At 36.4% G+C, this 26,103-nt stretch overlaps 1 protein-coding gene across 5 annotated transcripts in view; it reads left to right on the top strand.

Annotated features, from left to right (window-relative positions):
• SUPT3H (SPT3 homolog, SAGA and STAGA complex component) overlaps positions 1–26,103 on the top strand; it is a 449,170-nt gene that overhangs the window by 333,700 nt on the left and 89,367 nt on the right. For all 5 annotated transcript variants that reach the window (XM_060163028.1, XM_060163030.1, XM_060163029.1 and 2 more), the window contains exon 11: positions 7,823–7,933. In XM_060163028.1, the coding sequence (XP_060019011.1) occupies positions 7,823–7,933 (111 nt within the window). The remainder of the gene's footprint in view (positions 1–7,822; positions 7,934–26,103) is intronic.

Here is a 26,103-nt window from a genome sequence, read left to right as displayed (position 1 = left end):
GAAGTTTTGAACTTCTAATGAAGTCTAATTTATCCAATTTTCTCTTTTGTTTATTGTTTTCTGTGTTCTGTCTAAGAAGGCTTTGGCTACTCCCAATTCATGATGATGTTCTCCTGTGTTTTCTTCTGGAAGCTTTTTAGCTTTACCTTTTATGTTAAGTTCCATTAACCGAGTCAGATTAAGTTTTGTGTCTTTTATGAGTTGAGGCCATGTTCACTTTTTTACATATATCTAGTTATCGCAGAACCATTTGTTGAAGACTCTTTTCTCCCATTGGATTGCTTTGGTGGCTTTGTTGAAATTCAAATGACCGTATATCTGTGTTGATTTATTTCTAGGATTTCAATTTTGTTTTATTGACTTGTCAGTTCTTTTGTCATTGTCATCTGCCTTGATTACTGTAGCTTATAGTAGGTCTCAAAGTCAGGTAGTGTAGGTCCTCAAACTTTATTTTTCAGGTTTAATATGGATATGTTGTATCCTTGCATTTCTATGTAAATTTTAGAATTAAAATTTAGTTTCTACCCAGAAAAAGAAAGAAAGAGAGGGAGATATAGAAAGAGAGAAAGAAAAAGGAAAAGCCTAGTGAGATTTTGAAGGGGTTTGGATTGAAATCTTACATCAATTTGAGGATATAAATGTCTTCACAATACCAAGTCTTATAATCCATGAACATGGCATATCTCTCCATTTACTTATCTTTATGAAATCTCTCTTTTCATCACTGGAATACTATCCATCTTGAACTGTTTTATCTGATTAATATAGCTATTCCAGCCTTCTTATGCTATTTAAATGATATATGTTTTTCTCTCCATTTCCTTTCAGTATATCTGTATGTTTAATATTTAAAGTACATCTCTTGTAAACAAAAAATTGTTGGCTCTTCTTTTTCCTTTCTTTCTGTATCTTTTAATTTTAGTCTTTAAATCTGTGATGCTTAATGTGTGTATTGACATGGTTCAGATACAGGTCAGTTATTTTGCTACTTGTTTTCTCTATTTTTTTTCTGTTTTTCTTTCCTATCTTCCTTTAGGTTTAATTATACACTCCTTTAGAAATCCATTTTAATGTATCTACTGATTTCTTAGTGATATCTCTTTGCATCATTTTTTAGTGGCTATGCTAAGGACTACAATATAGATCCTTAAATTTTCAATGTACTTAGAGTTGTTATTGTACTGTTTTACTCACATGAAATGTAAGACTTTTATATTTATATAGGTTTATCTACTTTAGTCTTGTTCTTTATGCTATAGTTGATATACATCTTACGTTGACATGTTATAAACCATAACACTATTTTTGCCTTAAGTAATCAAATGACTTTAACATTTACCGTTTCCACTGTCCCTCTATTTCTTTTCGATGATCAGACTTTCCTTCTGGTATCATTTTCCTTTTTTGTTCTACTAAATTTTATTTAGCACTTGTTATAGCACATGCTGGCTGGTGGTGGTTTCTCTTAATTTTCATTTTTCTGAAAATATCTTTACTTTTCCTTCATTTCTGGAAGATATTTTCTCTGGCTATAGAATTCTGGATTGGCAGTTTCATTTTCAGTACTTTAATTATATCATTCCACTGTTTTCTAGCATCCTTTTTCTTTTAATCACGTCAGTAGATTTTGTAGTTTTGTTTCTATGTATGTAATGTATTATTTTTCTCTGGATGCTTTCAAAATTGTATCTTTATTTTTGGTTTTCAGCAGTTTGGCCATGATATCCATAGAAATGGTTTTCTTTTGTATTTATTCTGCTTAGGATTCACTGAGCTTCTTGAAAATGAAATATTTTTAAATTTGGGGGGGATTATCAGCAATTATTTCTTAAGATATTTTGTCTGCCTCATGCTCCCTCTTCTCCCCTTCTGAGACTCCAAGTACATATTCGTTAGTTACTCGGATATTGTTCCACATATCCCTGAAGCTCTGTTTAATTTCTCTTTCAATCTTTTCTCTCTGTTCTTCAGATTGGATGACTTCTATTGATCTTCCTTTATGTTCCAAACTCTATCTACTGTCAGCTTCAATCTTAACACTCATCCAGTAATGTATTAGTTCTGATATTTTATTTTATAGTTGTATAATTTCCTTTTGATTTCTTTTTGTAGTTTACATTTTTCTACTATTTATTTTTTTAACATCTTTATTGGGGTATAATTGCTTTACAATGGTGTGTTAGTTTCTACTTTATAACAAAGTGAATCAGTTATACATATACATATGTTCCCATATCTGTTCCCTCTTGCATCTCCCACCCTCCCTATCCCACCCCTCCAGGTGGTCACAAAGCATCGAGCTGATCTCCCTGTGCTATTATTTTTTATCATTTATTACAAGTTTATTTTATTTCATAATAGCTGCTTTAAAATCCTTGTATGATAAATTAAATACCTGGATTATTTTAGTCTCCATTGAGTATAAGTCACAGTTTCTTGTATTGTTGCATGTCTAGTAATTTTAAGTTATATCCTGGACATTGTGAGTAATATATTGTAGAGATTTCAGATTCTGTTATATTCCTATGAAGAGAGTTGGTGGTGGTGGTGGTGTGTGCATATGTGTGCTAAGCAGGCAGTTTACTTTTCTAGATTGAACTCTAAAGTCCAAACTCAAATTCCTCTTCAGCAGCTAGATTCTCTCTTCACTTCACTTAACTTTACCTGATTACCTGGGTTTTTTGGATTTGGTACCACAAAGGAATAGTTAAGAAGTTAGTCAAAGACTGGGTAAAATTTATACACTGAATTTGGAACTTCCCTTCTTTGATTCTGTCCTTTTTGGGATTTTCTTTTTCACTTTACACATACTATGGTTGCCCTGAACTCTGGCCTATAGTTCTTCATGCCTCTAAGGTCATGTCCTCCCTATACTGACTGGAGCCTATCCTTGGGCTAAAACAGTAAAAACAGAAAACTCAACCCACAGCCATTCCCTTCTTCTAAATATGGGTATGCCGCCTTTCAGTTTCTGCCTGTGTTAGATCAGTCTCTTTTGCTTTCAGATACTTGTTTTTTATAATTTGTCCAAACTTTATACTTTTATCTACAAGTTCATTGGCACAATAGGAACCATTTGCCGTTACTAGTAGTGGAGCTATGCCAAGATATAATTTTATAACTGATAGTAAGCAGATTTAAATTTCATCCTCACATCTGAACTCCCCCTTTTGTTTTCAAAATGACAGAGCTCACTGATTATTTATAAAGGGAAACTCTGAACTATAAGGAACTTCTATATTATAAAGTAGTTTTAAAGATTTTCAGCTGTAGTGCTCTCCAACTCATTCAATAAATAAAACTAGGCTAATAAAGTGTTACCTAAAAGACCTCTTCAGTGGATTTTCTTTACAAAGTATGTAGGAAGTTGTAATTAACCTGGTTATTATGCATACATAAAATAATTAATTTTTTCTCTATTTACTCATCCACATCTTTCTACATTCAAGCTCTTGCTATATTTTGATTTTTACTCACTGGAAACCTCAGCTATGTTGGTAACATGGTACAGTTCATTCTACGTAAAATAATAAAGCCTCTATTATATACTAGCTATGTGTACTAGAAGCCAAGGGATTTGATGTATAACCATATCTTAATACTATCATTTTAATCATGGGAGTGTCCCTTATCTTCACTCTCTCATCTATAACGTAGGGAAGGAGTTGGAGAAGTTTAGAATAGATAATATAGTGTGTTTTTCTCTAAATTTTATAATTATGAATCCTTGAATTTGGTGATTCTTTCTTGTCTTCTCTTCAATACCTTTTTTAGTTTTAATTTCCTTCGTTAAAAAAAAATCTCTTCCTAGTTATATAGAATGACAAATTTAACATCTCAATTAAGTTTTGAAATGAGAAAATTAACTGTATTATACTATAGCCTTTGGCCAAAGAATGGCCCAACTTCATCTGAAAAGAAATCCTCTATAGACACAAAGCACTGAGAGAGCTCTATGTACGAGAGTGAGGAGAAAGAAGTCATACATCAACCCATGTGGTCGGTGAGTGACAGAAGTCAGTAATAGTGCTACTAACCTTTCACTTGCTCTAACCTGAGATACGTATTATTTCCTCTGTAAAATCTAATGTTTCAAGTTTAACAAAAGATCTAGTCCACCATTATGGATGTGAAAAGAATAAGAGGCAATTATCTGAGATTCCAGATCCTTCTTAAATATTAGATTACCGGCAAGGGGAAGGCTGAGAAAGGATAAAATTTCTTTAAAAGCTGTTTCTTCCCAACAACTCTTAAGTTCAGAAGAAAAGAGTCAGGAGAGGTACAGACTTTTGTAAGAGATCCTGGGGCAACCAAAGTTTCAATGTAACTTCTTGTACCACAGTTGAGAGTTCAAGCTGTTGGGGAATTTTATTCAATACAAGCCAGCAAGTACAAGCAGAGGGACAATACTCAAATGTGGGAAGCATGGAGGACTCTATATGATACTTTAGCTTCCAATACCCAGCAGCAGTTTCTGAATAAAAAGACATAAATAAAAATGAAATGGAAGAATACAAGAATGGAGTATGAATGCAGCCAAGAGGAAGAGTACCTGACATATGAAGAACTTTATGAAGCACCTTGTACTTTACTTTAGGAAATAAAGAGTTTAGTCCCCACAGAGATTTTGACAAACACACTATAGACAACAGCACTCAGTATTTTATCAAACATGTGGGTTTCATTTTTGAAAACTTAAAGAATATTCTATAATGTGGGCACAAGCAGAATGAGAAAGCTGAATTGGTACATAAATGTAATATTCTTTATATGTATTTATAACATATAATATTTTTATATTAGGTAGCAAATACACAAATTTAATGCTAATCCTGTAACAATTTTGAAGACTCTTACAAGATTTATGAAGTCACTGCTGAAGTAAAAATTCTAAACTTAATATGAATTTTGAATTTAAAGAGATTTCGAGTACCTTGGTGAGGGACTAGATATTTACAGAAATGAGAAGATACTTATTGCGGTAGAAACCATACTGCAAATACAACATTTTAGATTTAAAGGTTTCCTTCCAAAGAACTCAATAGGCAAATCAGGAAAGTGTAGAAGTGCACATAGTAACTTATGCTGATGTTTGCAGTTGCTTAATTATAGCAGGTAAACCTGAAACTGGCAAGATAGAAATTTTAATGACATTTTTCACAAAAGTGAATATTTTTATTTTTATGTAGGTTAGCTTCTTTTTAGCAGCAATAACATGATTCAAACAGGCCTGGCTTACGTGTTACCACTTCTTACAAATAGCAACCACAAGTAGTTTCTAACTTATGCTTCCTACTTCAGTGTGCTGAAGTCCCATTGGATCGCCATGCCAGAGGTTCTTAGAGATTTTGACCAAAATGTTCTACACCAGAACCAAATTTATTGGGGAAAGTAGAGGAAGAGTAGACTCTCCATTGGCCATGGAGAAAAGAAATGAAAAATAAATCCAATTTTCAAGCAGAAAGGAGCTTCCACAGAAGAATGCGCTGGAAGGACTCCTCACCCACTTAGTCTGCAGGTTATTGACCCTCTTGATGTCCCCCTTTTGTGTTTCCACTTGAGTTTCCACTGGAAAACTTAACTTTAGATTCCAAATCCAGATAATTATTTGCATTCATTTCCACAAATGAGTAGAATGCCTCGACTTCACAAGTATCTGTTATCCCTAGCAGATAATGAGTCTGTATTAGTCATGTTCACATCTTGGAGCCAAGTGGACTTCACAGAAGAGTCTTTAGCCTTACTGGGTACCTGATAATTGCATTTATTCTAATATATTCCAACTGAAACAAAGTATTTGGAATGAGAATCAGGAAAGCACAATTTAAAAAAAAAGAAAGAAAGAAAAAACTCTGTGTGTGCACTTCTATATGAGTGCCAAAGTGAGGGGTTAAGATAACTTAATCCTTGTTATTGTGGGCATAGCTGATATGTTATTTAGGGTATTGTTGGAATGAAATTGAGAAAGATAGCCTAGAGTAAATTCCTATCTGGCTTATTTCAAATCTTGTTAAAATAATAAAAATAATCAAGATCTGTTCTGTTTTATATTTTAAGTCTTATTTCAGGTTCAGCTTGGATAATTAGCTGATGCTCTTCATAGGAATTTTTACAATTATTTTACTAGTTTATAATAGAAGAAGCACAAAAAGTATATTTAAAAGGTACAGAAGGATATACAATGAAAAATATTTCCTCTAACCCATGTCCTCCAGACACCCACCTATACTACAAGAGATAAGCACTGTTACTGATTTTTGGGGTACCTTTGTGGAAATATTCTAAGCTTAAATGAGCATATAATGTTCAGCTTTTTTAAAAAAAACAGCTGGTTAACATAGTTATCCAGTTGGTCACCTAGTATTTTTTCAAACAGTGTATCTTAGAGATACCTCCACAGGAATGTGTATGGGACTGCTTCATGCTTTTTGGTGTTGCTGTGGTTTCTGTTGCACTGAATGAATGTATCATAATTGACTTCATTGTTCTCTCGTTGATGAACATTTGCTTCATGAATTCAGATAGCACAGCGGTGAATATCTACCTATCTATCTATCTATCTATCTATCTATCTATCTATTATTTTGTACCGTGTAATGTGTCCGTAGGGTAAATTCTTAGAGGTGAAATTATTGGGTCAAAAAGGGTTGTGTTTTTTCATTTTGATAAGATTTGCCAAATTGCTATCCCTAGAGGTTGTACTAGATATACTCCTATAAGGAATTCTGAGAGTGGTACCTCTAGACCAGAGTTATAGTAACACACAGGCTACTATTTCTTTCTCTTGATTCTTTAATGTTGATGACCTGGCATCTGGTATCCACTGCACTTTTAAGTAAATTAGCTTATCATTTCAAGAACATGGAGGTTCCATTTTTAATGTAAATAATAGCCTAATGTTGTTAATAGCTAACGTGTCAGGCACCGTTCTAAGTGGTTTACACATATCAACTCATTTAATTTTCACAGCAACCCTATAGAGCAATTATAATTATTATCCAGTTTACAGATGAGGAAACTAAAGTGCAGAGATATTACATAACTTGACAGAACTGGTAACTGATATGGCTGGGATCTGGACCCAGGTATTTGGGAAGCCAGAGCCTACAACTGAATCATGAGACTATAATGCCCCTATTTTATTTTTTTTAAATCATGTTGCACACATTTCTTGAGTTGATATCCATAGTCATTGCAAATAATCTTTCTGTTTCTTGTGTTTCTTTGTACTTTCAAACCTGCCTTTTGCAGATGAGGCAGATTAAAATAGAAAGTTTTTGTTTTATTTTGTTTCTGCATGGAGGATACCTAGAAAACTAGGAACCAAGTTGAAATGATCTTTTATGACGGTCCACAGTATTATAAATAAATATATAGCAATTTTACATGTTTAATTTTAAAATTGATGACCCTCAAGTTATTTCAGAAATATGTCCAACAGGCTCCCAAGAAACATTTATAATAATAAATGTTTAAATGTTTTTTAAAAAAATAGTTTCCTGTGGTTCTTTCAGCAAGCCCCTATGACACTTTTCATCTGCACGCAAGTGGCTGTATTCTTCTGTACCTTGACATGTAGGCCCAGGTGAAATATTGGGGGCATAAAAATTGCATTTGGTTGGTCTGCTAGGAAGGGGTCATGTAAAAGTCATCTTTGATTTGTTAATGGAATTTTTTTTTAGATGTAGTATATGGCAGCAATGATGTGCATCCTAAGGGAAAAAACCGTCCATTTTATGAAAGTTTATTTTCATATTTTATACACTGTAGTTCTGTTGTGTGTTTTTGATTTAGTAACAATTTATGTGTTTTTCTGTCGCAGAGCACTGCGGCCTGTGGTGTTGAGGCTCACAGCGATGCCATCCAGCCCTGCCACATCAGAGAGGCCGTTCGACGCTACGGCCACAAGATTGGCCCCCTTTCCCCATTCACAGTACGTAATAACAGAGTTATAAAAAGTTATATTTATAATCTGAAAGAATTTTGATTTTCAAGTGGTCAAATGAAGCAGCAGTGGAATTGTTGAAAGCAATTTGTGGTGACTGTAATTTTGTTGTATAAAAGTGGCATAATTCTCTTGGGAAATAAAAGTTAGTCATTTTTGTCTCTTTTTGGAAGGACAACTTTTTTTCTACAAAATATTATTTTCTTTCAATTACAAATTATGCTTTTTTTGTTGGGGCTTATATTTTCTATTTTTTAAAGCTTAGGTTTATAAAACTTTTTTTGTCAAATTATATGTATCCAAATATTGCTAGAAACACTTTATATTTTAAAATTGGTTAGATTGGCAATACCACTTCTATCAGATGTTCTGCTCCTAAACATACTTTGAGTTGGAAGAAGAAGAAATGATTTCTTTACTGGCTTTGAAGTAGGCTGAAAGGCAGACAGTCTTCCACATCTTCAAATGGTTTTAAAGCTTATAATCAAGGTTTGTTTTGGTTTTTTTTTAATGGAGAATTAAAGACTTTATATTTCAACAGCCTAAAGAAAGTGTGTGTATCCATGTGTGTGTGTCTGTGTGTGTGTGTGTGTTTTAATTAAGTGCTCATCTTGTGGCCCTTTTTAAAAAAATCTTTATTCATGTCAGTATAACTTTCTCCAAGTCCTTCTCTGTTTATAAGGAATTGGTTTGATTTTCAGAAAGTTAGGTTTGATTTATGACTAACGAACAGTAGAATTTACCATTTGTTTGTTTTTTTGTTATTTTTTTAATTTTTTTGTCTGCATTGGGTCTCAGTTGCTGCACACAGGCTTTCTCTAGTTGCAGCGAACGGGGGCTACTCTTCGTTGTGGTGTGCGGGCTTCTCATTGCAGTGGCTTCTCTTGTTGTGGAGCATGGGCTCTAGGCACACGGACTTCCTTAGTTGTGGCTCACGGGCTCTAGCGCGCAGGCTCAGTAATTGTGGCACATGGGCTTAGTTGCTCCGCGGCATGTGGGATCTTCCCGGACCAGGGCTCGAACCCGTGTCCCCTGCGTTGGCAGGCAGATTCTCAACCACTGCGCCACCAGGGAAGCCCTGTTAGGTTTTTTTTTGGACTCACATCTGCTTTAACATACTAAAGCAGAATATATATGTATAATATTACACATACATATGTACAGAAAATAATATGTGTTTTTTCCTAAGAGTGGATTTTACTATTATCTGTTGATAGGAGTCATGAGTTCTTCTAAGTTATAACATCTCCTTTTTTCTTATGTTTCAGTTAAAGAGAATGCTTTCTTACCATTCTTTGTTTTCATTGTTATTGTTAATTGTATGCATTCTCCGTGTGACAGCAAGAATGTGTCAAAGCTTTTTATATATGTCTCTAGAAGCTTTTTGTAATGGTGACAATTATTTTTACTTCTGACTAATATCTTAAATTTGTCATATATTATAAGAACGTGATTTATCTTATTTATATTAATCATATGTTGCTGATTAAGCAATATATCCTTTTGCATGAATGGTTTTAGATTATTACAATTGAAAACAATGAAATCAATATCTCTTGTTTTATTTTTTCCTACATGACAGGTGAGGCTATTTAAAGCAATAAGCCAAAAGAGATGAAATTTAGAAAAATATGAGATGATTGGAAGAATTTAAGAACCAACTGAAGTTGAAAGAACCAATTTATAACAAAGGATTAAAAATATCAAATCCATAGATACGAGCCAAATAATGACTAATAGGCTGAGGCAGTGGAGCAGAGAGAGAAGAAAAAGACAGAGTCGATAATATCTAGACGTAATTAAAGGGTAGCAAGGGGAAACAGGATTTTTGAGAAATAACCTAAAATGGTAACTAAAAGTAATGGATAAAATTAAATAAAGGAAAATATATCTAATGTAAGGGGAAAATCTAATCATGAAGTCTGTGATGTTTCCTCAAAAGGAAGTGGTGGCAGTGGTAGCTGTTTAATTCTTCAAGTTTTTTTATTTTTAAAAAGACTGGACAGATCACCTGAGAACCATCTTGGTTGATGACGTGTGTGTGTGTGTGTGTGTGTGTGTACATGTGTATTCATTCTTCCATGTCTAACCTGATGCTCTATTACTCATGTATTATTGCTTTTATAATCTAAGATTGTAGTATATGGTCAGGAAATATACTTGAAATATTCAGAATATATATATTCAGATATAGTTTAAGCTAATTTTTGTCTAACAAACATATAACCAATATGGTTTTTAAAACTAATAATGCAATTTTAAAATGCTTAGTTTAAATAGATCTGGAAAATAGAACAAATAAGCCATGGTCTTGAAGCTTCACTTAGCTGCTACCAGAACAGACGAGCAAAATCAACAGCAGATGAGAAAGAACTCCACCACAGAAGGACACTGAGTTTTCATCACTCCTAGGAAAGGACCCACCTTGAAAGGTCTACTCCATTACCTGGAGTTATAAGAATTTGCCCAGCCTACAGGGCTGAATATACCTATTCCATTTTATGTCATGAGTAGTAGGATGAGGCAGACACAGTTTCTTGGTATATATTACAATACTTAAATCTGCCTTTTAAAGTTAAAAATTCTCTTTAAAGTAGAATAGATTTGCAGACTGTGTATGTTAACAGTGTGAACACCTGTCCTGGATCCCTCCTACCTTCAGTGCTAAAAGGAGGTGCTCCTGATGCTGGGGAGATGCTGATGCTGAGTTCCCTGGTGCCCACTCCCTGAGACGATACTTTATGCTGCACTGGGGACACTTTGCTTCCTAGGCTTTGAGCTGCGGCTCCTGAGAGGAGGCATGTGGGCTGTGTCTATAGCAATCATAGACTGAGACTGAATTTTTATACAGAAAGGCTGAACTAACTTACCTCCAGTATAAAATTTCCTTTGTAAACTAAAATGGCCATGAATAACTAGTTTACATTTTTGAAACAGAGATTTTTGTCTTTGCAGCATTTCATTCTAAATCTCAAGTGCTTGTCTAATGTATATATAAATGAGATGTCTAATTTAGAATATCTGTAACTTGATTGATATATAGCTAATTCCCAATAATTTGAAATTGATTTGGAGAATTAAAATGACTGAACCAGTAGGTTTCATGGCAGCTGAATTCCAACATCAGTCAATAAGCCAAGAAAAATTTGCTTTTGGTGAGGCGTCATTCTGTCTTCTACTGTATGACTTTCGATGATCAAATTCAGGAATACAATTTATTGTATAAAGAATTGTAAGTGAGTTCTTCCCCTTGGGAATTAGTTGAAATGATAGAAGAAAGGAATAATTAAAGCCACATTAGGTGGAGGGGAGAAAAGAGTACAAACAATGCTTTGCACTGAGTAGCTGCTGGAGTGGAGAGAGAAGGGGCCTCATGACGGAAACATCAGTTTCCTGCCACTCATATGAGGACTGTGGAGACACTTATAAACTACCCATCCCCACTCAACCAATTATAACTATGCTGTCTTTGGCATGTTGGTTTTAATTGATGACTTATTTCTTTTCTGTGTTCTTATTTATTCTTAATCCTATGCAGAAGATCAGAAGAGAGTATCATACCTAGAAGATTAAAGTAATTTTCCTGACATTAAGCTCTTCATTAGATTTTTTTGCAACTGTTCCCACCCCTGTATTCCTGATCTTCCATATGCACATGCTAAAGAACATTCAAAGAGACTAGTTTACCTTTTGCTTATTATTTATTTTTTCCTAAATAATTCTGAAAATCGCTTCAGTCTGTAATGTGTAGTCATTACTTTAGAGTACTTATGCAAACTGGGGGTGTCCTAAGTCATTTTGATGCTTGTCATCTTATCTTGTCCTTTTACTCATCGTAGTTGGCATTACGTGAGGTTATATTGTGTGGTGATTAAGACTGTTGATTCTAGAGCCAAATTGCCCAGATTCAGATCCCAGCTCTGCGCCTACTAGCAAAGTAACGTAAGGAAGTTTCTTAACCTGTCTCTGGTAGAATAGAACCTACCTCATGATAGAATCCAACGAGTACTATGAACTTGAATGGTAAGCTCTTAATGTATTATATTAATAATAGTGGAAGTCATCATAGCACTAGTAGCTGTAGTATATTTTCTAAAAGGTTTCAGATAAGGATACAAACGGACTAAAGTAGAAACCATTCCCCCCACCACCAACCACACAGACATACAAACAAACACAGAGGCCTCACTTTGTAATGCTAGAAGAAACTAAAACTCGAATTATAATGTGATTTCTTTACAGACTTACAATTTATACCATTAAAACTTAAATACTATTTAAAGATTATTGTTCTTGAGAATAAATTAATGTTCATTTTCACTTTTTGAATTAATCGTGGTTGAGGAACTTTAATGGATTTTTTTTATCACCACTGTCATGTTAAAAAATAAGGTCTCAGTAACTGAGTGTACATAGTTTCCACTGGATTTTTGCACACTAGCTCCTGTGAAATAGAAATCTAAGGAACAGACAGCACGGCCTCAGATTTATAAAGCTGCATCACATTCAGTTTATATGAATTTATATATTTGTGTAAGTTACTAAAAAAGGTTTTCAGAGACTGATGTGTATATCAAAGTTGGTGATAATTTTTTAAACATTAATTATTACTGGCCTCATTTTTCTCAGTTTTTAAAATTTCCTCATTTTACTGATTATGAAAGTAATGCTAGGATGTTAGAAAATTAAGAAAATATAGAAAAATAAAGGATAAAATAAAACTTATATTAAAAAGAGCTTCAGGGCCTAAAAAAAAAAGTTTAGCGAAAGCTTTAAATGAATTGTCCTATCAGACAGTTAACTGGTATTTAATTGTTTTAATTGAATTTAATTATTTAACTGAAGAGTATTTTCTTGCAGCCTAAAAATTCAAATGCTTTTGGTAATGGTTTTTTTAAAAAAATTCTTATAATTATGTGGGTCTAGAAGGAAGAAGCATTTAAAAATTTTGAGAATGAAGTAGACTTTTATAGTTAGAGCATTTTGTTTTTTCTCTCAGAGAAAATACCCCCAAAGAGTAACCCAGTGGACTGTGTTGTCTATCATGAAAAAGATGGTCAGACATGTGTTTTATCTGGATCCTTGCTGTGTACAAGCAGTGGGTGGTGCCCATGGTTACCTACTCTGAAGCCCAATCCCAGCGCTCAGCGAGAAGTGCTGGAAATGGCTGATAGAAAACCAGGTCTATAATTTTGAAAGCCAGAGAAAGCAAACTGTGTACACCAAATGGGATGACATAATCCCGTGTATAACGCCTAAATATATTTTAGTTTCTCCTGAGTGATATTCACAGTAGAAAAATATCTCACCCCCCCTAAGCTTCCATATTATCAGGTGTCTTTCTATTGAAGTAGAATAGCAAAACAATAAAATTTCTCATTTAAGCATGGTCATTCATCTGAATGGTACCTTAAATGCATCCCTAGAAGTGAGTGGCTTCAAAGTCCACTCAACTGTATTAAATTGTGAGACAGCTGGCCAAGTATTTTAAAACTGGCTAAGACTTGAGAAAATCAGTTAAACTCAGTCTCAGAGATGCTTTGCCTTGTACCCAGTGGCACCTTGTAAGTGAATGCCGGGGCTGACCCTGGAATCCAGCCTCCTGACTCTCAGCTGACTGCTCTTCCACTGTGGCCATTTAGCTTGATGTATATATGTCTATGAGGGGTGCTAGGGATGCTCTCATATCATTGGTCCTTCAGAAGTGTTCACAATAGACAAATAAGGATCAAAATAAAAAATTTCCTTTAAGAATCCCTCACATTAAACTTTTCAAAACAAAAATGGCATAGCAGATTGCTTTGACTATTTTGATCTAGAATTTCACATTCATGAATAATTCTTATGTCTTGAGTGTATTAGGTTTTGTCTGCATTTTATGTGTTCAACCTGGAAAATTAAATGTCACAAAATATTAGAGTACTTCTCAAATGTAAATACCAATTAGAAACTGGGTACGAATTCTTAAATATTTTTTAAGAATTTTGTTTTTTACTGGAAGTAAGAATTTCTCAATAAATTTTTTGGAAGTACTAAGTCTATCGTTATAGGTTGGAACCGAGTACTTTTTCATAGTTATGGGCCACTGGTTCTCAGAAAAAAATTAACGTGGTATATTTATCATATAAGAATACCCTAAAAGTGGGCCTTCTCTAGAAAAAAATGTAAATATTGTAATTTAGTTGTTTTTAATTTTAAAATAAGGTGGGGCGGAAATTACAGTTATAAAACTTTTTCTGTCAAATTATATAAAATAAGTTTCCCTAGGTCATAAACAGTTGAGTATCAGAAATTTTATATGGTTCAACTAACACAGTGTTCAATTTAGAATTAGGGATAGAATGTTCGAAATGTGGTAATAAAAACATTAGAAGAATTTGGGAGAGAAAATCATTAGAATCCGAGAAAAGTGTTGGGTGATCAAATAATAACTTATATAATATTTTTAAAGAAACTTTTCACCTGCATTGTGTTATTCTTATAACACAGCAAGATGAGTGTTGTTATCCCCACTTTGTAGATGAGAAAACGGATATTAAGAGAAAAATCAAGTAACCAGCTGAAGGTTACATTGTAAGTACCAGAGCTCTATCTGTGGACAGGAGCTAAATACTCTGTGGTTAACTGGGACCACAGGCTTCAATGAATTCTCACTAATCCTCCTCATTAAACTCCATCTTTGCAGACTGGCCTCTATTCTTAACTGTTTAAGCAATCTTATCCTGAAAATGTGAGATAGCATTTCCTAAACTACATTGCGTAGAAGACAAGTGTTGCAAGAGGTATTAAACCTCCATAAGAGAAGCGTTTCTTTATCAAATATTCCAGCAACTCTGTACGTAGAAGATCCACTCTTAAAATCTCATTCAATACGAATAGTGAAGGTGTTTGAAAATCAAAGTTATGATGTAATGTTATATTCATCACAGTATCTACTTTATTTCCATATTGTATTTTATTTACTCACTTCTCTTTATTTGAGAAGTTTTCATTCACAGATATAGCAGTTTTTAATAACGATCTACACAGACCTCCAATAGTCTTGGCTCAAAAGAGAAATAGTAAGAATTTTTTGCTCAAAAGTTGTTTCACTAACAGTATCTAACAAGTGCTCACATTTTTAAACTGATAATGTTTAAAGGGAGTCAATATATGGATTTCTTATCCAGTATATAACTCTTCATGGTTTTCTGGAAATATTTTTAAGGTATCTTAAAAACACTATAAGCTATTCAAAGATGTCATAAAGAAAATCTCAGTCACCTGAAAAACCTTCCCTGAAAAATACTTGTTTAAAGTTTCAGGGTCATGTTTATTTTGCTTTGCCTGTGGAATCCAAATTTGCTGAATTCATTACTGATACTTTTTTCTGCTGTTGTAAGCACAGCATCATAATTCTGTGTTGGCATAATCATGTTGCATTGTAAAACTGTTTAGTTAATGCTTTTTAATCATCAGGCAGAATGCAGGGAGAAGGGGAGAGAGATCTTATGTCATTTGAACTTTCTGCAGCAACACCTTAAATTGGGACAGTGAATTTGTTTACAAAGAGTTATCCAGTTCCATTTTTAAAAATTATGATGTTATTAACAGCTGGTTTGTCTCTTCAGTAAACAGGGACTATTCAAACACATTTTGCTTTTTTCTGCCTTCACTTTTATATCAGCAGTAAAGACCTCACATTCAGTTCAGCATGGGCTACACACTCTAAGGTGACGTACTCACTTGCACAGTTTTACATAGAGGATTTATTCGGGCTGCTTTAAATACCAAACAACAAAACTAACAGGCCAGAATTCCAAGACATAATTTCCTAAACAACAAAACATTTACAGGAAGTTCAATATAAAACAGAAGATGACAGAACCTTTATTTCGAGTAGCACAAAAAGTTGGAAATGGACATTCTCGTCAAACATCTATGAGGCCCCTAAAAGTCCTGCAGAGAATCCTAGAATTTTCAGGAATATAATTTGAAAAGGAGACAATCAGTGTTCTCTAATGGGGGACATGAATTTGAAGTTGTTCAAGAAGGTAACATATCTCTATGCGTTGTAAACGGCAGGCTGTATCATGGAGAACAGAGGAATTTGAACATGAGTACAAGGAAAGGAGTAGTTGACAACTAAGAGAAACTTTTTGAGCAAAATATTCTAAAAGGACCACATCTTGAGATTTGAATGTGTTATTATGGTTTCTAGGTTTTTGCAGTCTTCTGAGGGAATGAAGATAGAATAGAAAAATATTTTGAGTGACTCCCGAAAGGAAATTGTTTTTTCTTTAAAAAAAAAAAAAAATCACAGGACTCTTTTAACTCACAAATTCATGAAAGCAGCAAGAAGATTAGTTGGGAGGAACTAAACTAAGCTGAGATATTTCTAAACTTAAAAATTATGCTCTGCAAATGGCAAGAAATTTTCCTTTTAAGTCTATAAATAAGATTGTAAACACTGAGTTAGACATAAACTCAATACATTACATTGGTCAGGTTCACCTAGCAAAAATACCATTTAAATTTTTCAATTAACATTTTATATCTAAACTAGATGAATATTAGAAAAGAACACAATGGTTTTATTGGGATAGATTCTTTATTAACCATTGCCAGAAACATCTAACAGTCATAAGCATGTTTTGTTTTAAGTGAAACATTTGGGTACTGTTTTATTGATAGTGTGACAAAAAGTCCCTCCAAACAGCCATGATGAGAGCCTGTTGAACTGGAGATGATTTACTTTTTGATGATTTCTTAAATAGTGTTACACACTTTAGTCACACAGATATAATCATTGAACTGTCATTTAATTTACTGATGTAGTTGCAGAGTTAATCCTACAACATAATAAGTGGATTGTTTTAAGTGGAAAGTTTACACCTTCCAAAAACAAAATTGATACCTAGCTGTTATTGTGCCCAACATATATTTAAGGCTGTATCCAAGGTAGGAAAAAAAACGCAGGAAAAAAATAATTATGCCTTGTTTTCCTGACGGGTGTTTTAATTATGATTTGATTTAAACCAAATCCCCTTGGCTCTGTATGTGCAGATCAAATATTCCACTCCCACACACCACCTCTGCATGACCCCAAGCTGTGAGAGGAGAAAATTCATAGCCCATATGTCAGTCAGATGTTAATTCTTGCCCTGGCACCTGGATAGGCTCTCCCACCTGACTGGAGTGCATTTGCAGTTCTGGGCATATACCCAAAATGCAGAGTAGGCGCTCCAGATCTGGAAATATTTTGGCTGATTAGTTGGCAGAGGTCACGAGGGCAGAGCCCAGTGTCAGTGTCTGAATTTGCCCAGGTGCATTCAAGGTGACAGTTGGGCAGCTGTGCCGCTGCTGGAAATACCAGGGAAGGAGTACCTGAGTTGCCTCTCAGGCTCCTGAAGCTCACAGCCTGGCCCACAGGTTCCTGTCGATTCCAATGCAAACACTTGTGCAGGTTTTATAGTTTCCAGGAGAGAAGTTAGAGACTATATTTCTGGCTCCGATTTAATTCTACATTCCTGATCTAACCTAAAACACCCACGCCCGTATTCTGGACTAATTAGGTAAGAGCCTAATAAGTAAATAAGTTATAGTTGACAACATTGCTCATTGAAGCAAACTTTTGGTGTTTAAAAAAGCGGGGGAGGGGATGGTGGGGGAGAAGAGGAGAAAAAAGAGAGGAGAGGAGAGGAGGAAGAAAACCAGCCTAGGCTCCACACTGTGCTTTTCTCTGAAGCCACTGTCTAAAGAAGACAGCATTAGGGATTGATCCTCATGTGGGTAAACTAACTACACTTCCGTTTGGTGGCAGCAGTATCTTTCACCCACACAACCAGCTCACAAATGATTAAGAGAAAGAATGAATAAGGAGGCAAGGCAAGACTGTACTGCTCCAAGTCAGTCTGTCCCCTGCAGCTGCCGAAAAACAGTGCGAAGTACCTGCCTTCCTGAGAGATGGAGACACCCTTCACATACAAAGGACAGTACTTCCTTTCTGAGTTTGGACTAGGTAATGACAGTCCATGTGGCCGAATCCTCATTGGTAAGATTGAAGTAGACATGATTTAGAAGTGGAAGGACAGTGGCGACATCCCTACGTGGCCTAAGATCCTTATAGCTCTGGTATCTCCGTTTATTAATTCAATGAACAATTGCCAAGCGTTGTTTTAGAAATCTGTTGAAAGGGGGCTATGGGATATGGAGATGAGTAGCTGGGTGTTCCGGTCTAGTGAAGGAGATGTGTGTACAAGCACTGCCGTGTGGTTGGCACTGTAGCTGCGGGGGAGGGGGGGTGGGGGGTGGGACACAGTGCCTCTGGCGCAGGGGAGACCGAGATCTGCCTGAGGAAGTCAAGGAAGCTTCCTCGGATCACTGACGTTTGAACTGAGTTTATGAGACAGAGGTGAGGGAAATGAGTGAGAACTGCGAAAAAATAATTCAGGCAGAAAGAAGCGGGGGGGAAATGCAGGAAAGCAGAGTGGCTGTTTGGGCCAAGGTGAGGAACCGAGGAGTCCACTGAGGGGAGGTGAAGCATCAAAGGGAGGCTGATGACAATGTGAGCGGGACTTGGAGTCACGTGGCCTTCATGACGCAGGCCAGCAGTTATCTAACCGTGCTCCGCAGAAACCCGGACTTATTTTACAGGTATTCTGCAAAATAATAAGGAGTTTTCCCTAATTAATACAGATCAATTTTTATCTCTGATAAATATTGAGTTTTCAGTAAGATTTAGTTTGGAAAATTTCTTTTTAAACAACAGATACGGTCATCAAGGAGTGATTTTAGAGTTTTTGAACAAGGGATTGATATGAACAAATTTGTATTCTAAAAAAATAACTCAGCTGATGGGATGGAGGAGGGACTGGAGTTAGGAGATGTAATTGGCAGAGCGATCAATCGGGTGGCCGCCGCAGTATTGCAGGCAAGAGGGCAGAAAAGCCTCTGTTGAGGCGGTGATGTTGAGACCAGAGAAGATGGAATGTATTCAAGTGATACTTGGCATAAAGAATAAGTAGAACAAGATCCTGAACGAAAGACGAATAGTAGATGACAAGTTGGTAATTTGGGTCAATGCATAAAACAGATAATTAGAAGTAGTCTCAAGAATAAATTCATTACTCAGATGCTTACAGAGAATTTGCATGAAGTTTAAAGATTCAACAAGAGAACTAATTTCAAGAGGACTTCCTTGGGGGAAGGGGGGAAAGCTCAATGCATAGTTCAGCTGAACCTAAAAAAGGAAACAAACACAGACATTCTAGCTTTCTGTTTGAACTTCTGGGAGTGTTTAGATATATGACCAGAAAGTCCCACAAATTATTATGCTGTTTGGATGAGCAAATTGACTTTCTAATCCATTAATGAATTTGGTCACGCATTCCTGAAAGATGACTATAAGCAAGGCAGATTTTGAAAATATTTTCATCATTAAAGCCATGCCTCCAATAGCTTTGTGCTGGTGTAAGTTCCAAAGCATCGTTTTTCTAAACTTTGATTAGTGGCTTTCATCTCTGTGTGACCCCAGTATCTCTTCCCCACCCCACCCCCAAAAAAAGAAACTAAGGGAAGTAATGGGAGCAGCACTGACTCAGTCACCAGATTTTGGAGGACTGATGAAATGATATGTCATTAGCATCTTCCCCTTGTTTTAACAGAAATCCAGTCTTACTGATGGTAGTGATGCTTCTAAATGGAGACGCGCTATGCGCAGTTCATCCTCACCCTACACTCCCTCCTCAACAACACGTCCATCTGTAAGAAGCACAGTCTCAATTTCAGACTTTCTGCCCTTCCCTGCTATGACTCCCTCCTTCAGATTTATGAAAGAAAACATTTCTTTCTGTGAAAGGTTTTTGTACACCCGCATCTGGAAGTGTTTATTTCAGTGGCATGTAAGCTATCTGTGGATTTAGTTAGCACCAGACCCCCTTTTGTGTACTCCTGACTTAAAAATTTTATAAATGATCTTATTGAATTTGCGCCAGTGTGCACGTGGTTTGGCTGATTGCTGCGTATATCCTTTACCTGCCAGTCACCTTTGATTTATGCTCCTTCTGCTAAGCTTTTACTTTCCAAAAATGGTGCCACTGAACTGTCCTCTAAATCATCTTACTGGTTAAATTACTCCAAGACGAGCTGGTATGTTTGGGGTTGCCTACAGACAGATGAATTTATGTTTTTCTGCCCTTACCCACTTCTAGTAAAGCCACTTATAGAGGAGGATTGGGCATGTTATGTCATCGATCTCTTTATTCCAAATGAATACCATCTGAAACACTGTGCCAAGACCAAAGTGACAAAGAAGTGTTCTTTAGCATCCCCTTCTGTTCTGAGACCTTCTTTTACACATAAGTCTGTGCCTTGAGCTGAATCTGATGTGAGGACTTTTCATTGCTCAGAAAAGGGGAAATAAAGTCTCTCAAACAAAATAAGTAAACTTCATCAGAAAGACTGAGACTTTGTAAAGTCTTTTGTTAACTTGTGAGTTTTATGATGTTTCCTGGAGAAAAGCAGGTGGCTTGGCAGTTATTTTAAATGTTGGCTATTCGTGGTAGTGGTTTCGAGGGGTTTCATGTTTCTGAAGAGACATCCTGAAAAGCTAATTCTTAAGAGTGTTTGACAAAATGATGCATCATTTTGAACGAATTTTCCAGGAGTTCTTTGGTCACTGAACATGCCGTTTAACTTGATCTTGCAGGTTACCAGCTATCACCACAGGGGGTAACCTTAATACTTACGGTGAATTTGCTGACTAGGAAGCCAGTACTGTGCTGACAGAGCAAAGCAATACTGATAGAATTTTTAAAATAGCTTTTAGACATGCAAATATCTCACTTAAAAAAGCTTTGCAAAGAGCTGCTCTTTTTCTGTTCCATGTGGTGATAGGGGAGTATTTTTAAATTTCATGATTGTACTTGAAATGATGTGGAAGCATTTCAAATACTTGGATTACACAGATCTCAGTGTCATAGTTCACAAACTACTGGAAGCAAAGGGTAGAGCTTCTAGGCTACTTTGCTGTGGTCCCACCAAGCCTGGAGGTATTTATTCCAAAACACTCAGGAGTCTTCATTTATACTTCTAAAACTTTGGGCGGGGCTCCCTGTCTTCTGCCAAGGTGAAAGATGTCTCAGGAGTATGTCAGTCACATTTGCACAGCTTAGTCAGTCATCCTCCTGGCGTGCTTTTCAGAGACGTGGGGGACTGCGGTTGTTAGGAAATCAGCACCAGATATGCGAGCAATGTATTTCCATTAACATGTCACTTTGATTAAAAAATATACATGTGTGTATATATAGTGTTTTAGATAGGTTTAATTTATATATGTATGTGTATGTATACACATACACATATATATAGTCTCATTTAAAAAGATTGTCTTGGGACTTCCCTGGTGGTGCAGTGGTTAAGATTCACCCTGCCAGTGCAGGGGACACGGGTTCGAGCCCTAGTCCGGGAAGATCTCACATGCCGCAGAGCAACTTAAGCCTGTGCACAACTACTGAGCCTGCTCTCTAGAGCCTGCGAGCCACAACTACTGAAGCCCGCGCGCCTAGAGCCTGTGCTCTGCAACAAGAGAAGGCACAGCAATGAGAAGCCCGCGCACCACAACGAAGAGTAGCCCCCGCTCGCCGCAGCTAGAGAAAGCCCACACACAGCAGCGAAGACCCAACGCAGCCAAACATAAATAAATAAATTTATTTTAAAAATATAAATAAAAAGTGTCTTCTAAGGGTGTTAAATGTATGATATCATTTAATCATTACAACAGCCTAGAAGATAGCATGATTATTAGTATCCTAAATAAATAAATATTTTAAAAGATTGTTTTAAATGAACCGAAAATTTCACTGATGCTGTTTCATGGAAATCACTGTTTAACATTCTGCTGTCTTTGATGGTTAGAGTCAGATGACTTGCCTGAGCCTCAGTTTAATCATTCGTAAAATATAAGCGATTTTTAGCAAATATCAATATTTAGTAATAACACTTGAAAGCTCCTAGCACTGTGCCTAAAATATAGAACATGAAAATGCAAACACAGTGTTTTCTTTTAAAATGATTATCATCTGAACAGAACTCGAGTAGAGATGACAAGGCTAGTTTCCCAACAATGCCCTTCTGAGAACTGCAGAGGGAGGCCCAGTCTGATATGTGAGTTTGGGGTGGAGACCCACACCCACTGATTGGCTTTCTTTGTAGCCTTCAGAGAATTCCTACTGTTTTTGTGTCCAGTTTCACATGTATAAAATGGGTAATAACGTGTTCTTTATAGTTTCAGAGTACCTTGAGATTCATGACCGCTGGACTCCTTTCCTGCCCCATATTTCTGCCCTTGTATGGGCAAACAGGCCCATGCTGAGGACCATTTTACTTCCGGTGGTGGTGGCATTACTGACCACATATGGGAAGTGAGGCTTAGATGCAGAAAGAGTATGGTAAAAAGATGAAAAGCTACAGAAATTGTGGGTTGCAAAAAGTGACTGCCAAAAGCTTTTCCAGGAATGAGAGCTTAGAGAGGTTGGAAGATTTAGATTGAAAGGAAAGAATCAAATGTATAGTACATTGCAAACTGATTTTAATTATGTTTCCAACTTGAGGATCAGGGAAGGACCCTTACCTAGAAAAGTTCCTACTCCTGCTTTCACTGATTCCTAAACTTCTACTAGGAGAGTCATTGACTTCTCTTAAAAATATATTTTGTATCCATGTGAAGATTTAACTTCAGATATCTAGGTGAAAGGATTCATAATTCAACAAAATTGTTTGGTGATGATACTTTAGGTTTAGTAACTAGTATGGTCTTGGTGCATTCTCTCAGTCCATTTCAGTAGGATCTTACTTAAGTTATTCAAGATAAATGAGAATTTATACTGTTTCCAAAACCCTCCTAAATATTTAGCTGTGAAATCTCTATTCCCAGGTTATTCCAGTATCTAATGCTTACACACTTTTCTTCCAACTTAAATTGAAAATTTTTCTTTATGTCTCCTTCGTGGAAAGAGAAATACTATAATATTATATGAACAAACTCTCTGAGGCCCTTTCTAATTTTGGTAGCAGTATTTCTCACACTCGCTTGGAAGAATTTTGTCACTGTCTCCACTTTAATCTCGAGACAGCTTCTGTACACCCATACTTTTAGGGGTTGGGGTCTAGAGGAGGAAACCTTTCCAGACTTGCAAAGATCTAAGCCCAGGGAGCTCCTGGTGATTCAGGGCGTGGTAGAAAGGGTCAAGTCCCATCTCTTTCTTATTTCCTTGACTCTCTCTGAAATGTTTTCTCCTTTAGAGCCAAATTCTAAACTTCGACCCACTTTCCTCCAAGATACTTTTTATTTCCCAGTCTGATCAAAACCTACTGAGGACCTATCTGCAGTAGACCAAGCGACCATGTTTTAACCATCTTGTATCTCCCTCAGTAAAGTACAATGCTTTCTGCTTAATTGGAGCTCAACATAAAAGAAGGATGTATGGATGGACAGATGGACGAAATGATGGTCTGAAGAGAGAACAACCTTCCAATGGACAAAGTCCAATCTTAATTTCCCTGATCAGTTTTAGGCCCCCTGAACTTGGTATAGCCTATAAATGTGGATACTCCACTACCTTTGATTAAACAGTTTATAGATCACCGCAGGGCAGTAAAAAGAATAATATGGTTGCTTCATTATTACTATCCAGCATTAATCATTGATACCTCTGGAATCTAAGGGAAAATAATGCCCAAGTTATCTCATCAGCAGTATCTATTTTAAAATTAATTTATTCGATGGGTAGTTATGTACCAGTCATATTGAAGAATTCTTAGGTATTGGGAAAGTATGAAGCTCAGCTCCTAGCATCATGTTGGAGCCATAATCAGAGCTAACATATACCTGTTTAATTGATTGACCTTTGCACTCTGCACCTTGATCAGCAATGAGGAACAAAGCCCCACATAACCAATAAGAAGGAATTTTGCTATCGGTCGTAAGGCTGCAAGGATTTTCTTTTAACATCACTCTTCAATCATTTTGCAGAGTGGTTTTAGGAAATTAGATAATATATATAAAACATCCAATCCTCACAGTTGTTATTTTTTATCACAGAAACTAATCTTGTTTACATAATTGTTATTTTTTTTAATTTATTTACTATTTTTGGCTGCATTGGGTCTTCGTTGCTGCGCGCGGGCTTTCTCTAGTTGTGGAGAGCGGGGGCTGCTCTTTGTTGCTGTGTGTAGGCTTCTCATTGCAGTGGCTTCTCTTTGTTGTGGAGCAGGGGCTCTAGAGCACAGGCTCGGCAGCCGTGACACACAGGCCCAGTCGCTCCGTGGCATGTGGGATCCTCCCGGACCAGGGCTCAAACCCGTGTCCCCTGCATTGGCAGGCGGATTCTTAACCACTGCGCCACCAGGGAAGCCCTACATAATTGTTCTTGATGGCAAGATTTATATATATATTTTTATATATATATCCAGGAAAGCAATGCCCAATTATTGGGCTCTAGAAGTAGCCTTGTTATAGAAAATTCTTCTTTGTAGATGAAGTCAGATTTTACTGGTATGGCTATTTTATGAGCTATTAAACTGATAACATTTAAGGAGGACTAAAGTTGATAGTTAATAGGTTGGGTTTTTTTTAATAACAATTATAAATATGGAACTATACCCTGGTAGAGGTGGCATGAAACATCGCTATCCATTCAGGAAGCTTTTGGCTGAAAAATTATAGGCACCAGAAATAACCACTCAGAAAATAAGATGTGAAGAACCCAAAAATAACAGAGTTATTTGGATATTAAGATGCATCTGTTTGTTAGATGATTATGAATTCCCATAGACACAGCCTAACGTTTTTGATAAAAGTGCCTTTGTTAGTGGTATGCTCCTGTACAGTTTCAGACACATTTTTATGATACATTTTTATGCATGGCCATCAATTAGGAAAAGAGTCTAGACATCTTGTTTTCAAATTTGGAAGAACTGTTTTCTCATTGGATAACAGCTTCGCATGCTACCATGAAATATGTCAGGTTCCCACACAGACTGTAGTTGTCTGCATTCTTAGTGATCAGCTTTTCTCTCGCCCCATTAAGAAATACATTCCCAGCAGATAATATTTTGTGCTAGAAGACTAAAGAAAATCACTGGACAGCTACAGTTTGAAGATGAAGCTTCACATTTCCTCACTGGAGAATTCATCTTTCTTTTTATGCCAAAGAAAAGCAGACATCCACAGGGATGCTGTGATTCTGCTTTGGGAGAAATCGAATTCTCAGGATTGTAACAAAGGAAGAATAGCACAAAGGAGTATATGTCCTGATGTACACTGTCAGCTGGAAGGATGGTGATTCTGTTCCAAAGGCAGATGGAGATAAGACTTGGGAAGGAAAAGAAATCACCCCTCCTGCATATAATTAGGAAACCCAGTTCTCTGCGCCCTCTGTCTTTTCCCTGACGGGTATGTTTGTTCGACTTTTCTCACCGGGCAGGGAAATCAGTTCCCCTGATAGGCAGGGAGGAATAAACGTCATGAGTAATTCACATATTTTGTTAGGAAGAAATCATTTTCCATTTAATTGATTCATCAGCTATAGTTTTGAATTCCTGGTAATGTGGTTAGTGCCGTGTTAGACACTGGTGAAGAGAGGAAGGAAAAAAATGAACATCTCCTGAGAGCCATCACCTAGTGCAGGAACGGGCAGGCTGAGAGCCAGTCTTCACTTCCTTCTCTGTTAACTACCAGCACCAACGCCTGGGAATAGAAAGAGAGCTTGAAGTTCAGCTGGGGGTGGGGAGGGGCAACAGTAACTCTGTAGATAAATATTACACTTTACTTCATTGATTACAGGTGCTTTAGGAATTCAGAGGGAAACATACAGCTGGATTAATCAAGAATCTCCATCGGTGATTTTTGTGGGGTAGCAGTACTCTCCCTAAACCCTGGTGGGAAGACCTCCTGCCTTAGACCCCACATTGTGTGGAGAACCTCCTATCACAAACACTGCTCAGGCCCCCTTCTCCATACCATGCCCTTAATCAAAAGGCAAGCGCTAATGGATGAGTAAACAAATGTGGTGTATGCATACAGTGGACTGTCATTCAGCCGTGAACCTTGGAAACATGCTAAGTGAAATAAACCAGACACAAAAGGACATATCTTACATGGTTTCATTTATGTGAGA

The sequence above is a fragment of the Lagenorhynchus albirostris genome, chromosome 10, assembly GCF_949774975.1.
Source record: "Lagenorhynchus albirostris chromosome 10, mLagAlb1.1, whole genome shotgun sequence".
NCBI lineage: Eukaryota > Metazoa > Chordata > Mammalia > Artiodactyla > Delphinidae > Lagenorhynchus > Lagenorhynchus albirostris.
The sequence above is the reverse complement of the archived record's forward strand: the minus strand, read 5'-3'. Positions and strand labels throughout refer to the sequence as shown.